Genomic DNA, 16,028 nt, shown 5'->3' on the forward strand with positions numbered 1-16,028 from the left:
ACTACTATATTTTATAGACCTTTTGTGAGAAGATTAGTATAGTTCTATGAAACCTAACATTCAAGTGATCTTATGCAGGTCAGGCTGCCTTGTTAAAATGAGTTAGAATCCACATAATTCCAACAGTATTGCCTCTCTATCCATTATATTCAAAATATGTTAAATCCCTGTACTTAACAAAGACATGCAATTGATCTAAATTTTACTTTACAGGTAAGAGAAAATTACAATTCAGCATGAGGAAACTTTTCATAAGTTTTACCCATGCCCCCACTGATGATTAGGCCAACTGTATCCTGAGTGTGCATGGATGTGTGCATACATTCTAATGTATACAAACCAATTCATACCACACAACTCTTCAAAGATGATGCTTGAAACAGTTTATTCTCTGGCTTGGGAGAAGCAGTGTAACAGTCACTTAATTTTCCCTTAATCATTATTTCTTTCATTTTGCTTATCATGATCCAATTGGTATGTTTAATGTGGGTCATTGATGTATTTTTGCAACAAAAATCCAGTAGCAGTAAGCGGAAATGTCAACTTAAAGGACTATGAGGAAATCAAAGTTTAAATTATAACACAAAAATAGACAGTTCGCACTGAAAGGTCTTCTCCCATGGGATATATTGTTCCATGGCTGAAAATCGTCATCTGCTTCCTGGAAGGTGATACATATTAATGTGTAACTCCATTAAACCTAGTGGAAAATAAACAAATTTGTTCAGTCCTGATGAATTAAGTTTGTATTTCACTGGCTTGAGAAGGTGAATTTCTTGACACAGACAAAGGCAAAATGCCTTTGCAGTAGCTGGTGAAGCCCACTCACAAGGGCTTAAAGAGTTCAACTCTAAAAGCGGGCAGCACAGGCTGGCTCTGCATTTCTTCCTAGCAAGTCTACGTGCAAGCCGCTGAGCAGCACCACTGACGGGATCCAAGGGAAGGATCAGAGCCCAGTGGGAATCCACCACACTACAGAAACGTGACTTCTGAATTAATATTCTGTTAAATCAAAGAGAAGTAGGCAAAAGGCACACGCTAGTAAATATAGGCAGAATGTCTGCAGGCTCTCATCACCTTAAAAATCTTGTGAACTTGGGGTCCAACCAAGGTTCACACTGACTCTTTTGATATTAAAAAAAAACAAAACAGAAAACCTTAATGTTTTCAAGCACTTATGACACAGACATAGGGAAGTACTAATAGCATAGCTTAAATCTTCAAAAAGCTGGGAAATTTAAAGTTCTGCTATAATGAATCAGAGTCACAATTTTAAACTTGGTTCTCATATTTTATACCATTTTCTGTGTGTACAGGGTGTGCAAATTAAGCAATTCCAATAAATATTAGACATTTATTTTGCAAATATAAAATGAGTAAAATCAGCTAATAACGCAATACAATAAAATCACGTGCTAAACAGAGCTTTTTCCCCATGAACACTTTTTACCCTTTCCTTTGAACATCCTGACACTTCTTAAATACACTTTATTTCACTGACTTGTAGAAATAAGCAAAAGATGAAATATTAGCTAGCTGCAAGATACTAAATACTTTAGTAATAAGAGCTTCGAGATGTCAAGTTGTAACAAATTTAAAATAACAGAGAAAGTGAAATATGCTGCAAATTAATGCTCAAAAATGCAGCCATCTGACTTAGAAAATACACAATCCTCCCAGCCTTCTGAAGTTGTCATTAGTTCATGGGAAACGGACAGAGCAGGAGAAATTCCACTTAGCTTTTACCCTTCCAGCAGCCCCAATTCTACAGTTGTATAACCAGGTATGTTTGTCCAAGATCATTGCATATCAGCTTTCGTCACAAATTCTATTTTATCCAATCTTCAATCAACAAGGCTTTCTTTACACTCCTTATTAAATTCTGGAAACAATTTGATGTCATATGCAGCCGCCAAAAATAGACAATGTAGCACATCGCACAGTCTGGAGACAGCTACTTGTTTATGCTTTAATAGTAACCCACAAGCAGCCAAGTAGGGTTCCATATATCCATGTGTTCACATACAGCTTCCTTCCAGCATCGGTCAGAAGCATGCCTGCAGTCAAACCACTTAAGATCAACATTGATGGTAAAGTCTTCTTGATACTTAATTTGGAATTAACACTTTTCCCAGGAAATCTTTTTCTTCTTTCTGGATCTTGTGACTCATAAAATTCTATAAGCATCCTATGGCCAGAATGAAAAAAGTTTAGATTTTAGTCACGTCAGTATTTCAATTCAAAAAATATCAATTAGGTAGCTATTACATGCTGGAAAAGTTATGCAGATCCTGGAAAATAAGGATGAATAAGGAAAACATCCAGAAACTTGGTTTAATAGAAGTTTCTAGTCTTTTAAAATATCTTTAATATGCTCTATGATTAGTATACATGAATTGTATATGTAATATTTCAACAGGTGGTTTTAAGCCATTTTGTGAGGATGTTTTTTGTCTTTTAAACTTATGATAAAGTTTTACAGTGAACGGACTCACAAATGGCTAATAACCCGCTGCAGCTTCTCCTCCTTTTTACATGGAGCTCCTATTCCGCCAGAAGTCACAGACAGGACCAGTGGTTCTTAGACAGCAGTCCCTCTGTATCCACAGGGGGCTGGTCCCAGGATACCTGGCAGAGACCAAGATCATAGGATGCTCAAGTCCCTGCTATATGAATAAAATGGCATGTATTTGAATATAATATATGCACATCCTCCCAAATCCTTTTTTTTTTTTGAGACAGGGCCTCGCTCTGTTGCCAGGCTGGAGTTGGCACAATGATAGCTCACTGAAATCTCAACCTTCCAGGCTCAGGTGATCCTCGCACCTCGGCCTCCTGAGTAGCTGGGACTACAGGTGCATGCCTGGCTAATTTTTGTATTTTCTGTAGAGAGAGGGTTTTGCCATGTTGCCCAGGCTGTCTTGAACTTCTGGCCTCAAGCAATTTGCCCGCCTTAGCCTCCCAAAGTGCTGGGATTACAGGCATGAGCCACCACAGCCGGCCTCTTTTATTCTGAGTATTTTTGATCTGTGCTTGGTGGAATCCGTGAATGTGCAATCCGTGGATATGGACTGCTCACTGCACCTGGGCTGTCTCAAAAACGCCTTTATTCCCAGGAAATTAGAAAGGCAGGTAAAAGAAGGAAAACAGCATACTTAATTCATTTTCCCATCTTATATAAGATTTGTAAAGGTATAATAGCAGAACATACCCAACATAATAATCTAAAACAAAAAAATACAGAAAGGGAAAGCACTTCTATTGCTTTATAAATCACACACCTTAGGAATAATCATCGTTTTAAAATGTCCAAACTCATTCTAAATACTTATAAATACTTATAAAATAAGTAGGACATTAAATACTTTAGTCTTTTTTCTGAGAACATATTTACAGGTCAATACATGTAGACCTTACTTTCAAATTTCTTCCATGGCCAAAGTGGTCCTAAATGGCTCGCTTAATAAATTACATCATGTACAGTTGAGAGTCAATGAAAAATAGAAGCTTAAAGTTTCATTGTTAAGTTACTATACTTTTCATCATTTTCACCTGATAAAGTTAACCCAGGAGGGTTAACTAAAAACACTGCACTGTACAACAAGGAAAAGAAGAACAATGATAGTTTCTTGAGAAGAAAATATATATTAAGAGAATAAAACAATTGGCTAAAATTTCTGAATATAATTAACTAAAGAAGACATTTTGGACATAACGCTGTCAACTGCCCCTTCTATTTCCAACATATATAACAGCATCATGTCCACCTGCACGTCCGCATACTCCTCTACCCCTCCCTTGCTTTTCTGCGCACACTGGGCCAGCACCTGGACCTCACACAGTAACACCACTTTATGTGACCTGAGAGCTAGGTCCGGGCATCTGACACTGGAAAGTTTTTTTGTTTGTTTGTTGTTGTTTTTAATTTAATTTGCTATGTTATCACGTAGTATTGTCCTAGAAATACTATCAATGAAAGCAGATGGGCCCACTATAACAGGTTCTTTTAGAGTGATTCGTACAAGCAAAGTTTAAAACACGACCAGACATGCATAAAATTTGATTTGAATTTATAAAATCTATTCTTGAGACAATATAACCATTTACATTGGTTTCAAATTGTTGACTATACTGAAATCTAGTTGAACCAAAGTTCTGGAAGGGCTGGAACTGTTGTTACTCACTTATCTTTAATTTCGAAACGTTCATGCAGCCATCTTCTCATATGTTCTTGTTCTTCTGGGACATCTTTTTTGTCGATACGATCAATGTGAATATGAATTTTTGGACATTCTTTGCAGAGAAATTCTAACAAAGAACAAAAATAATTCACTTTTTTACTATTTTAGAACTCATGGTCATATAAAGTAACAATGAAAATAAGGCAATAGGACAGAAAAAGTTGTAAAATGATGAAAAAGTACAGATTCCTTAGGAAAAATAAACAAAAGTTAAAAAAAATAAGGATTATAAACTGGTGGTTGGGGGTTTCAAGCTGAAGTAGAAGAGCATGTTATAATTTCTAAGTCGACTACAATTACATAACTCATTAAGTTAAATCAATAGTACCAAATGTTATTTTTCATGTGACAACTTTTAGTGCTATAGGCAGCCCAGGAATAGGAAGCTGGAGCCTCCTCTAAGTCCACACTCACCTCTCTGAAGGGACCCCCAAATGCCTACCACCACCAGCCCCCATCCTAGTGTGTCACCTGTCACCATGGTGACTGCTGCCTCCCCACCAGACTGCGAGCTCCACAGGGGCCGAGAGGAAGCTGGTCTGGCTCACGATGGTACCTCTTGACCTGGCACACAGCTGGGCACTCACAGGCGCCTGATAATCCTCAACTTTGCTCGTCGCCTGACACACAGCTTCTCCTCACTGACTGCTACACAGCCACAACAAACTTGGGGGAGCAACTGCCCCTCCTCTCCAACGTGGCCACTGGTTTCTAATCATTGCCACTCCTTGCTTTCCTGATACTTGCCGCATTTTAACATATTATAAAATTGGTAAAAGAACCAAAATTCTTACTGTGGAGTAGCCATGAGCCCTGTAAACAACTGTAGTTTTCAAGACTTGCTAACTTGAAAAAAGGAGACAGTCTTTTTCAGCCTCGATTGCACAAGGGATGAGCCTATTATTTATTCCAAGAAAGAACTTTGAGCCTAGAAACTCCCTTCTTTGTAGGTGGCTCCCTGTGGAAAGGTAAGAATCTTAACATATTTAATTTCCTTGGAGAACAAAGAAATATTCCTAAGACTTAAGAGCTGACTAAGGTAGGGAGGTAAGCCGAGTGGGAGGCTGAGACCTTTTGCCTCAAATGGAAAATGCGTTCAAAGGCGTGTTCTGAGAAATGATGAATCTACACTCTACCATCCGAGGAAGACTTGTCTTTGCTCTTTCAACCCCACACACTTCCCGTTTTTGCTAAGTACTCTCTGCAACTGCTCTTCTTGAGTTCAGTGTTGTGCTCTTAGTAACATGTAGCATTTAGGTGATCAAAAATATACTGTGTTCTTATACACTTCCAGGAGTAAACTGGCTCTAATAATACATGTGCAAAACACTAAAACAAAGAAGATTTTAATTTTTCAATATTTTTGTCTTAATTTTCCTACAGTACTATCATCTGAATAATAAAAGAACTGCTTAAACAGTATTTTCAGCAGCAGAACTGTGCCCTAGGGAAGAGCACACAGAGCAGAGTCAGGTAGCCTGGGTCTCTACCTCTGGGGTAACCTTGGGCAACTCTGTCGGCCTCTCTGTGCCTAAGTGTCCAAGTCTATAAAGAAGAGATAATAATAATAGCACCACCTGATAGCATCATTCTAAGAAGATTTCAAGCACCTACAGGAGCGCTTGGCACACAGTATGCACTATGTGTTAGCTATTATAGTGTTTTAGCCACAAATTACTTCTCACCCTATCTTATTTCTATTTCTGATACATAAAAAGACAGATTCCAACACCAATTTTCCTGCCTTCACTGAATTATCTAGATCTCCGCCTCAACATTTCCATAATTAAGTAATCATCTGGTCAACACTGCAGATACCCGTTATTTCAAGTGCTGGCATACAGACCGTAAGGAAGATGGAATAGACTGCATTTCGAATGTCAGAAATAGAATGCTTCGTGGAGTACAGTGCTCAGGACGTGGCAGGGCCTCTATTAAGACGTCAGCTTTGGAAGAAGAGGCAGTGCTGCTGTGACAAAAGGACTCCAAAACGTGCATGGGTCCTTCTGTTTTTCCTAAAACGTACATGTGCTCAGAATGCGTTTACAGCATGCTTTTGAGTACGTTAATTATTTCATTCGATCTCTGCAATTCTATGCAGGCAGGGGCTGTTATTGTTTCCTTATAAGATGAAGAAACTAACTCTCAGAGAGGACCAAGGCCCAGCGTAGCCATGGTGGGGCTGTAACAGCCAAGTCCCTAAGGTTCAGGACCCAGATAGGGACTATGAGAGGAGCATGCGACAAAGTGGAAAGCAGTTCAATGTCAAATGCCATTTAGGAGATTCTAACACTGAAGGCAGGAAATAAGTGGTATAAATACTTCCTATAGATTTAATGAAGTACTTAAATATCCACATTTGCAAAAACTATCTTAGCTGAAGCATAGTTCATATTACATGAGTAAAAATTACCCTATAGCATCTTAGGGAATCTAGGAGAAAATACTCTAAGGTATTATTGTTTTTCTACCTATAAATTTCTAGTAGGCACTAAAGTATACTGATAGGCTTGGGTAACAGAGAAAGTCTTCCAACTATTCGTACCGGTCACAGGTCTACTTGCTGCAGAAACCAAGCCCCATTTGCTTTGAAGGCAACACACAGGACCCACATCCAACAAGATGAAGCTGAGTAGATAACTGCTGTTAAATCACATCAATGAACACTATATAGCCTTTAAAAAAAAGTTATGGAAGTATATATACTTACATGTACAGCTGTTTATAACACACAGGAAAACATGAAGAACAGGAGATATAGACACACACACAAATCTCATCTTTAAGGAATACGTAAAGGTAAATACTCTCTCCAACATACAGACACTATAAAAAAGAGGATTTAAAGGAAAATATCCAAATTATTAAAGGAAAATATCCAAATTGGGGTTACCGCTGGACAGGTGAACTTGTGGAGATTTTTCCTTCTTCTTTGGGTTATCTGTAATCCCCTCTTCCCTGATCCATTTTTTTTCTAGGCGGATTCTTGCTCTCTCACCCAGACTAGAGTCCAGTCGCACGATCTTAGCTCACTGCAACCTCTACCTCCCAGGTTCAAGTGATTCTCTTACCTCAGCCTCCTGAGTAGCTGGGATTACAGGTGCCTACCACTGTGACCAGCTAATTTTTGTATTTTTAGTAGACATGAGGTTTCACCGTGCTGGCCACGCTGGTCTAGAACTCCTGACCTTGTGATCCACCTGCCTCAGCATGCCAAATTGCTTGGATTACATAGGCATGAGCCACTGTGCCCGGCCTCCATATTTTTTAATTTAAAAATATTAATAGAAATGGAAAGTATATATGTGGTAATATGAAAATACTGGTAGAAAAAACTTAACTAGGATCATACACAATACTTAAATAGAATATCAAAGGTTGTCCTTAAGCACACAATTTATTACATTACACCAGCCACTTCAGAAATATAATTTAAAAAATCAATAGTAATCAAACTACACTGTTTCATCTCTGCCACAATGACATCTTCCATTATTATATGAAGCAGTGAACCACGAGAGAATGCTCAGGCAGGCTTTGATTTATACCTCCCTTAAAATGAAACTTACACCATAAAACGGAAAGGACAAGGGACACTACTGGCTGCCTCTCTCTTCAACATGAGACCTCATGACGGTGACCGCAAGAATTCCTGTAGCATTTCTTAGCACTGTAGCTTCTACAGCTTCCCAGCTCTCACCTGCAGAGGGTCCTGGTAGCAACGTGGAGTGGAGCAGAGGCCCTGCATGTTCAACAATCACTGCAGCTAATTCTGACAAACAGTGATCCCCCAGAATGCTTTCAGAAACACTGGGCCATGGCATATCAACAATCTAGCAACTTCAGAAAAAAATTATTTCTTAATTGCACCATAAAATATGAACATTAAATAGCCTACTATATATAGAGATAATATTTAATATTAATGAAATTTGGCCACAAAGTATTTACAGTATTCCAGGTTACAAAATTTTCTACCTAACACAACTTATAACACATTTCACATAATTTAAAGTGACTCTTAATCTAAAGTAGATTATAACCAGACCAGAACACCAATCAATTCATACAAACAATTGAAAGCAGGGCTGAGCCAGTGACAGAAAACAAAACAAAAAAAACCAATGAAAGCAGGGTTTTTCAAACTACAGGTTAAAAGCAACACACTAGAAGGAAAAACGTGTTATTATTATGTCTTATGTGCACAGGTATACATGTAGAATCATGTCTCAGAAAGCGAGAATGCTAACTCTAAAATGTGAATGCATTTGTACATCTGAGAGACATTTCCAAAGCAACTTCTACAGAGGTTTATACTATACTGCATTCCTAACAGCAAAATATAAAAATGCCTGTTAATACTTTAATCTCACCCACTGAGCCTATGATCAAACCTTGGGATGTTTGCCAATCTAATGGATTAAAAAAAAAAGGTATCCCCTGTAGTTTTAATTTGCACTTATCTTATTATGAATGAGGTTACATGAGAAATGTCTATTCTTGTCCTTTACCCACTTTTCTTTCTAGTTATCAGTCATCTTCTTATCAATTCGCAAGTGCACTTTACGCAAGAAGGAAATGACCCCTTTTCTATGATCTAAGTTGCAAATAATTTCCCAGTTTGTCTCTCAGTCTTGGTGTATTTTTCCTTTAATTCAGAAATACTTTATCCTTGACTGAAGTGGTAAGATTTTCTTTATGGTATCTGGGTGTGTCAGAAAGGTCAACCTTTCAAAAGGAGACAATTTGTAATGAATACACATAGGCACTGACCACCCCAAAGCCACAGTCAGCTCACATGTAGCAGAGGATAAGCAGGGCAGTGGGAGGTTGGAACCCAGGCAATGCAACTCAGACAGGGTTTTGGCTTCCTCAAAGCACTTGCGATGCAGCTGGGAAGAGCGAAAGACAGAGCCCCATGCTAAGTGCCAGCACTGTAACACACGCCATTAGTGCCACAGCAGTACTGCAAGAGCAGGGGCAGGAGAAGGCACAGTGCTATGCTGGGAAAGGTGCCACCTGTCACTCTGGGAGAACAGTAGGCTTGGATGAGTGCAACAAAAGAGAGGGTGGTTTCCTGTGGAAAGCAGGATTGGCCACACAAAGTCTTCAACTACTGAATATGCATGGGGTGCAGAAGGACTCAGTCAGCCAGGTTCACCACGGCCGAGGCTCCACGGCACCGCACAGGAGGAAGCGAAGGCAAGGCAGAGCTCAAGGCTGGAAGGCAGTCCTCCAATAGCAGGCCACAGAGGCCGGCCTTACCCATGAACTCTGCTGCACCAAGGGGTTCTTAGACAGGAGGGGACATGATAAAAGTAGCAGCATTTAAACAAGGTTATTATGGGGAGTCTATCTGTTTTTCATTGGTCATAAACACTTGTTTAATGTTAAACTATGTTTAATAAACCAATGACAATCTTGCTGAACAAATGTCTGTTTTCAAATGCAAAAACAGGTAAATAACTCCTTTGATAGTTTAAAAGAGAAAAATACTAATATGCCACTTTTTATAAGAATGGAGGGACGGTAGAATAAGAATATATACTTAAATTTGCACATACAACGCACAACAAATTAAGAAAAGTGGTTATCGCTAGGAAGGAGAAGGGAAGGCCAGGTAGCAGGGTGGGAAGCAAGGAAGACGTTTCACTGTGCATTTTGTACAGTTTTAACTTTTAAACTGATGCATTACATATTCTAAAAATTTACATTTAAAATGAAAAACACCTTAGTTTCCTACTTTACAATTACTCCGTGTTATATACAATTATGAGAACAATCATCTTTCCGATATAACTATGTCAGATTTTTTCTTTCCTCCCACCATAACCAGTTTTTATGCTAGCTAGCCCCAGGCTTCACTCCTCCAGCCTCCCTCCCTAACTTCCTGCAGTAGGCAGCTGCTCTCTCTTTTAGTCAAAGAGCTTTTCTTCTAAAACTTGAATGACCCTCATCTTATCATTATTTAACAAACTAATCATTTGACAACTATACTCTCACAGAACTTTGGAAAAATCCCTGACATCCAAAGATTACACACAGACAGTGTTAGATAATGTAATGGTACACAGTACTACGTCTAGAAGGCCTAGGTGTAAGGTTGGGCAGAATAATTTCTATCATTGCTCACTTCTGAATGCTTTAATAATGTCTACTTTTATAAATGTTTCGTTGTCGTTAAAAATATTGTTCTATAAAATTTCCAAGGCACATCAACTTCAGAGGAATGCTTCAGGAGAGGGTTTCCACGTAAAACGTGCTGGAGGCTCATATTTTGAACATCTGCCCTCAGTATATCCTACTGACACAAGCACACTGACGTACATACTAGCTCAACCCCAAACAACTGATGAGGTAAAAACACAAAGCTCATTTGGGAGGCCGAGGCGCGTGGATCACCTGAGGTAAGGAATTTGAGACCAGCCTGGCCAATGTGGTGAAACCCCATCTCTACTAAAAATACAAATATTAGTCATGAGTGGTGGCACACGCATGTAGTTCCAGCTACTCAGGAGGCTGAGGCAAGAGAATCGTGTAAACGTGGGAGGCAGAGGTGGCAGTGAGCCAAGATCGCGCCACTGCACTCCAGCCTGGGCAAGAGTGAAACTCTTGTCTCAAAACAAAAAACAAAAAAACCCCATGAAGCCTAGTGCTCTCTCTCAACCCCAGCTCAAACAGGTATTTTGAAAAGGGGACAGAAACTCCACACACTTCCCTGTTTGCCTATTTCCATGTTTACATTTCTCTAACAGCTAACACTATGTTTGGTTAGTTTAACTAAGCTATCCTGCTCACTTAAAATTCTATTTCTTTCTGGTTATATCTGACAATAGCTCAAAGGTCCTTAAAACCTATGGATTAAAGACTTAAATGTTAGACCTAAAATCATTAAAATCCTACAAGAAAACCTAGGCAATATCATTCAGGACATAGGTGTGGGCAAGGACTTCATGTCTAAAACACCAAAAGCAATGGCAACAAAAGCCAAAATTGACAAATGGGATCTAATTAAACTAAAGAGCTTCTGCACAGCAAAAGAAACTACCATCAGAGTGAACAGGCAACCTACAGAATGGGAGAAAATTGTTGCAACCTACTCATCTGACAAAGGGCTAATATCCAGAATCTACAATGAACTCAAACAAATTTACAAGAAAAAAACAAACGACCCCATCAAAAAGTGGGCGAAGGACATGAATAGACACTTCTCAAAAGACGACATTTATGCAGCCAAAAAACACATGAAAAAATGCTCATCATCACTGGCCATCAGAGAAATGAAAATCAAAACCACAGTGAGATACCATCTCACACCAGTTAGAATGGCCATCATTCAAAAGTCAGGAAACAACAGGTGCTGGAGAGGATGTGGAGAAATAGGAACACTTTTACACTGTTGGTGGGACTGTAAACTAGTTCAACCATTGCGGAAGCCAGTGTGGCGATTCCTCAGGGATCTAGAACTAGATATACCATTTGACCCAGCCATCCCATTACTGGGTATATACCCAAAGGACCACAAATCATGCTGCTATAAAGACACATGCACACGTATGTTTATTGCGGCACTATTCACAATAGCAAAGACTTGGAACCAACCCAAATGTCCAACAACGATAGACTGGATTAAGAAAATGTGGCACAGATACACCATGGAATACTATGCAGCCATAAAAAATGATGAGTTCATGTCCTTTGTAGCGACATGGATGAAACTGGAAAACATCATTCTCAGTAAACTATCGCAAGGACAAAAAACCAAACACCGCATGTTCTCACTCATAGGTGGGAACTGAACAATGAGAACTCATGGACACAGGAAGGGGAACATCACACTCCGGGGACAGTTGTGGGGTCGGGGGAGTGGGGAGGGACAGCATTACGAGATATACCTAATGCTAAATGACGAGTTAATGGGTGCAGCAAAACAACATGGCACATGGATACATATGTAACAAACCTGCACATTGTGCACATGTACCCTAAAACCTAAAGTATAATAATAAAAAAAAAAGTACACACACAAAAAAACAAAAAACAAACAAAAAAACAAAACCTAACATGTTTGGAAAAAAAAAAGCTCGCACTTAACTATATTTCTTCTTGTCACAATGACACCAAATTTAATAAATATTTTATGAAAAATACAGCAAAGGGCAGTACTGACTAATAATGCGCGCTCAGTACTGCCGGGCACGTTCCTTCTTCACATCTTCCTCCCTTTTACAGAGCTTTCCTTTTAAGTGTGATCTTTGAGTAGAAAGAGTCTGGATCAATGATAATTGGCGAGTCCATAGGACTCATACGACAGCCAAGAAACACCACACTTTGCAGGACTAATGAAATTTCAACTGTTACATCTTAATAACGTCTTGAAAAATATACCGGGTAAATGTAATGAAGGAAAAAAGTACATTTAACCTACTTTGTAAAAGTGAATTCTACATAAACATATGCACCGTATATATCGTGTGGCAGGCATTTCAGGTGCATGAACACACTTACCTGTCATGGTTGGTGACTCTCTTCGCTGCCCTCCATCGTCCTTCCCTTCATAAACCACCGTAACATCATAAATTGCATCTAAATAATTCTTCATGCAATCAAAAGCAACGTGAGTTGCCTTTATTCGTGGTGTTAGCACATGTTTTAATACTGCAAGGCCTAGAAGTCAATTCAGTGTTGTCATTAAATAGTTACAAAACACCTCCACAATATATTGTTTAACATCTAAATTATTTTTAAATTCCCTCAAATAAACACACCAGAATCTATTAATTCCACAACCTCACATATTTAGGGCTTTAAGTTTAGAAAGCACTGTCACTTGCCTTTTTCTGTTTAAATCAATATTCATTTGCTATACATTGATCAAATATCTACATGTACAAGTCACTGTGTTGGACGTTTATGGCCTATCGGAAACGCTTCAATCTAGTAAACCCTGGAAAGGGTAAATATTAGTGCCCTCGCTTCTGGCCACTGAACAAAGGTGATAGCAGCTTGCCCATGGTAACTCAAGATTTCCTAGAAATACAGTCACACAGCACACAGCCTCCTGTTTCTGGCTTCTTTTACTCAGCATGGATCTGAGGTTTTTCTGTGTGCCTGCAGGACTCAGTGCTTCATTCCTTTTTATGGCCGAATAGTATTCCATTGTGTGAATAGATCACATTTTGTTTACCTACTCATTGCTTCATGGACATTTGGGTTGCTTCCATACTTTGGCTATTATGAATAATGCTGCTATGAACATTCATAGGAATTCTATATGAAGGCTGCAGGTGAACAAGCTTTTGTATGAACATACGATATCATTCCTCTTGGGCATATCTGACATATTTTTAAAAGGTTCTTTAGCTGGGGGACTACTGCAATTATCCAGAACAAATCGCATTCATTAGGTTCCTACTAGGGTTAAGGATTTGTTCTTCTCTCCTTCCTCTCACTTCCCTTTTCCTTGATTAAAATATTTACTGACAATTTAACAGAAAACAATAGCTCTCAATAAGTGACACGAAAATAGACTGCAAAAAACTATAGATTTTCTACTGGCCTCTCTCGAGGGAAAGTAGCTGAGTAAGGAAGAATAGCTATTACATGGTGGGACTGTCCCACACAAGAGTATTTAAAATGCAGGGTGGTGTGGGAAAGACAAAGATTCCCACAAGCACATATCTGACCTTAGTCCCCAGGGCAGGGGCAGTTAAATTGATTCACAAACTTGCAACAAAAATCTCAATCGCATACCAAGCTGGGAAGCATTTATTTGTCAATTAAACTAGTTAACACTTCCTTCTTCGCTACTGGAGCTCATCCAACTTTATGAAGTCCAAAGTTTCAAAATATCACTCTGTGGTGTTCACTAAAACAACTAATTACTAGCATCCAAGTAAGTTAGTAAGGAAATAAAGACAGAAAGGTAGTATTTTTAAAACATAAAAGGAAATGAATTATCATGAATGTTTTAAAAAAATAGCTTTGTGACTAGGCTTCTGCTCCAGAAGGCATAGATAAGGCCACACCATCACTAGAAGGGGAATGGCCAGGAGGAAGACATACAGAGCATGGCTGCGTGCACCCACCTGCCATGCAAAGAGAAGTGGGAGGGCAGGAGGCAGGGAAAGAAAGAGAACATGGAGCTGGGCGCGGTGGCACGTGTGTGCCGGTAGTCCTAATAACTCAGGAGGACTGCTTTCGCCTCGGAGTTGGGGAGTGGAGGAGAGAAGGAAGAGAGGGAGGGAGAAGAATATAGAAAGAAAGCAGAAAGAAAAGAAAGAGAAGGAGAGAAAGCAAGCAAGCAAGAGAGAATGAGTGAGGGAAGGACGAAAGGGAGGGAGGGAAGGAAAAGAAGGAAGGGAGAAAGAGTGAAAGAAAGAAGGAAGAAAGAAGGCGGATAGAGAAGATGAGTTCAAATTGGGCATACTGAGGCTGAAGTAACAAAACATTCTAGAAGTAGTTGGAAATATGGTCTCTAAAATGGCAAGAATCAACCGAAGCTAAGCATGTGGAAATCATAGGAATGGATAACTGAAGTAATGGCAGTGGCTGAGCATAATAAAAGGCAGAAGATGAAAAGGCAAGAAATACAGACTTTGGAAACATCTACATTAAAAAAAAAGGTAAAAATACTAAAAGGGAATAGGACAACCCAGGAAATAAAAAAACAGGGGGGACCAATGTAATACAAAAACGAAGGGAAGAGAATGTTTAAAGGAAGAGGAGGTGACATTTATCTTCACAAAGAAAAATTATACTCCATTGTTTATTTCTACAATAAAGTTAAAATTGTTTTCTGGTTATAAAGTTATAAATAATGCCAAAAGTCACGTGAAAGTTAACAAGTATCACAACTGACAAAAATGATACGATGCTTTGGAGGTCACTGGTAAGTGAGAAGTGGGATACATTTCTGGACAGTAGACGAAGTCAAATACAAGAAAGCAAGGGGCCCAAACTTCTCTTTGCATAGCTATAGGCTTAGTTATTTCAGAATCGGAGTACATTTGCAAGCTGGGAGAAACCCCAGCAGAGAAGTAAGGCAATGATGGAGATAGGGTAGATGGAATCAAGAGCTTAGAAACTGTCGACGTTGCCATGTCTAAGAAGAAAATTTTTCTCCAAAGTTTTCTTCTTAGACATGGCAGCTTCAGCAGTTTGTTCCAAAGAAATCCAAGTCAAGAGAGTCCACATTAAGATTTTGAAATCAAAAGGGATATCGGGTGCACTCTTTCCAGAGAAACATAACTTTCTGAAGGCAAAAAATCCTTGAATGTGAGGAGAAAAAAAATCCATGAAAACCCTAAGAGACAGTCAACAGGAGAAAAATAAAAGAACTGCTCCACACAGACTTGGCTCGGTTGAAATGAAATGGCCTGGCTTGGCTGCAGAAGGCAGTCAGCATTGATCTTACGATGTTCTCCACTGCTAAGGAAGGGAGAAAACAAACAGGGTTGCCAAGGGCTGAGGAAAGGCAGGGCAGCAACAGAACAGCCCAGCATTGGGATGGGCAGACCCCGGGGCTGGGGCAGACAAGAGCTGCAGAAGGCCCTGCAAGCTGCAGAAGGGCCAAGGAAGGAGAGATTAGAAATCAGCCAAAAACAGAGGTTCAGAGCGAGTGAGGAGGAGGGAGAACCAGAGTCAGCTACATGGTGTGGGTGACCCAGTGGCATTTCCAGACTAACTTCAAGGTGGTGAAAACGGAGCATGCGACCCAGCACAGGACCCCGAACCAAGCACAGGACCCCGGACCAAACACAGGACCCGGGACCAAGCACAGGACCC

The 16,028-nt window shown here is 39.6% G+C and overlaps 1 protein-coding gene across 3 annotated transcripts in view; it reads right to left on the reverse strand.

The window, feature by feature from the left end:
* Positions 1-368: 368 nt before the first annotated feature.
* The window catches only part of AGPAT5 (1-acylglycerol-3-phosphate O-acyltransferase 5), a 51,205-nt gene continuing 35,545 nt past the window's right edge, over positions 369-16,028 (reverse strand). For 2 of the 3 annotated variants that reach the window (XM_058442291.1, XM_032162518.2), the window contains 3 exons: positions 12,750-12,908; positions 4,185-4,308; positions 369-2,188 (listed from right to left, as the gene is read on the reverse strand). In XM_058442291.1, the coding sequence (XP_058298274.1) occupies positions 1,963-2,188; positions 4,185-4,308; positions 12,750-12,908 (509 nt within the window). In that variant the 3' untranslated portion in view covers positions 369-1,962. The remainder of the gene's footprint in view (positions 2,189-4,184; positions 4,309-12,749; positions 12,909-16,028) is intronic. The other variant, XM_032162519.2, reaches the window with a different exon arrangement.

This window comes from Hylobates moloch, unplaced genomic scaffold (assembly GCF_009828535.3).
Source record: "Hylobates moloch isolate HMO894 unplaced genomic scaffold, HMol_V3 SCAFFOLD_8, whole genome shotgun sequence".
Lineage (NCBI taxonomy): Eukaryota > Metazoa > Chordata > Mammalia > Primates > Hylobatidae > Hylobates > Hylobates moloch.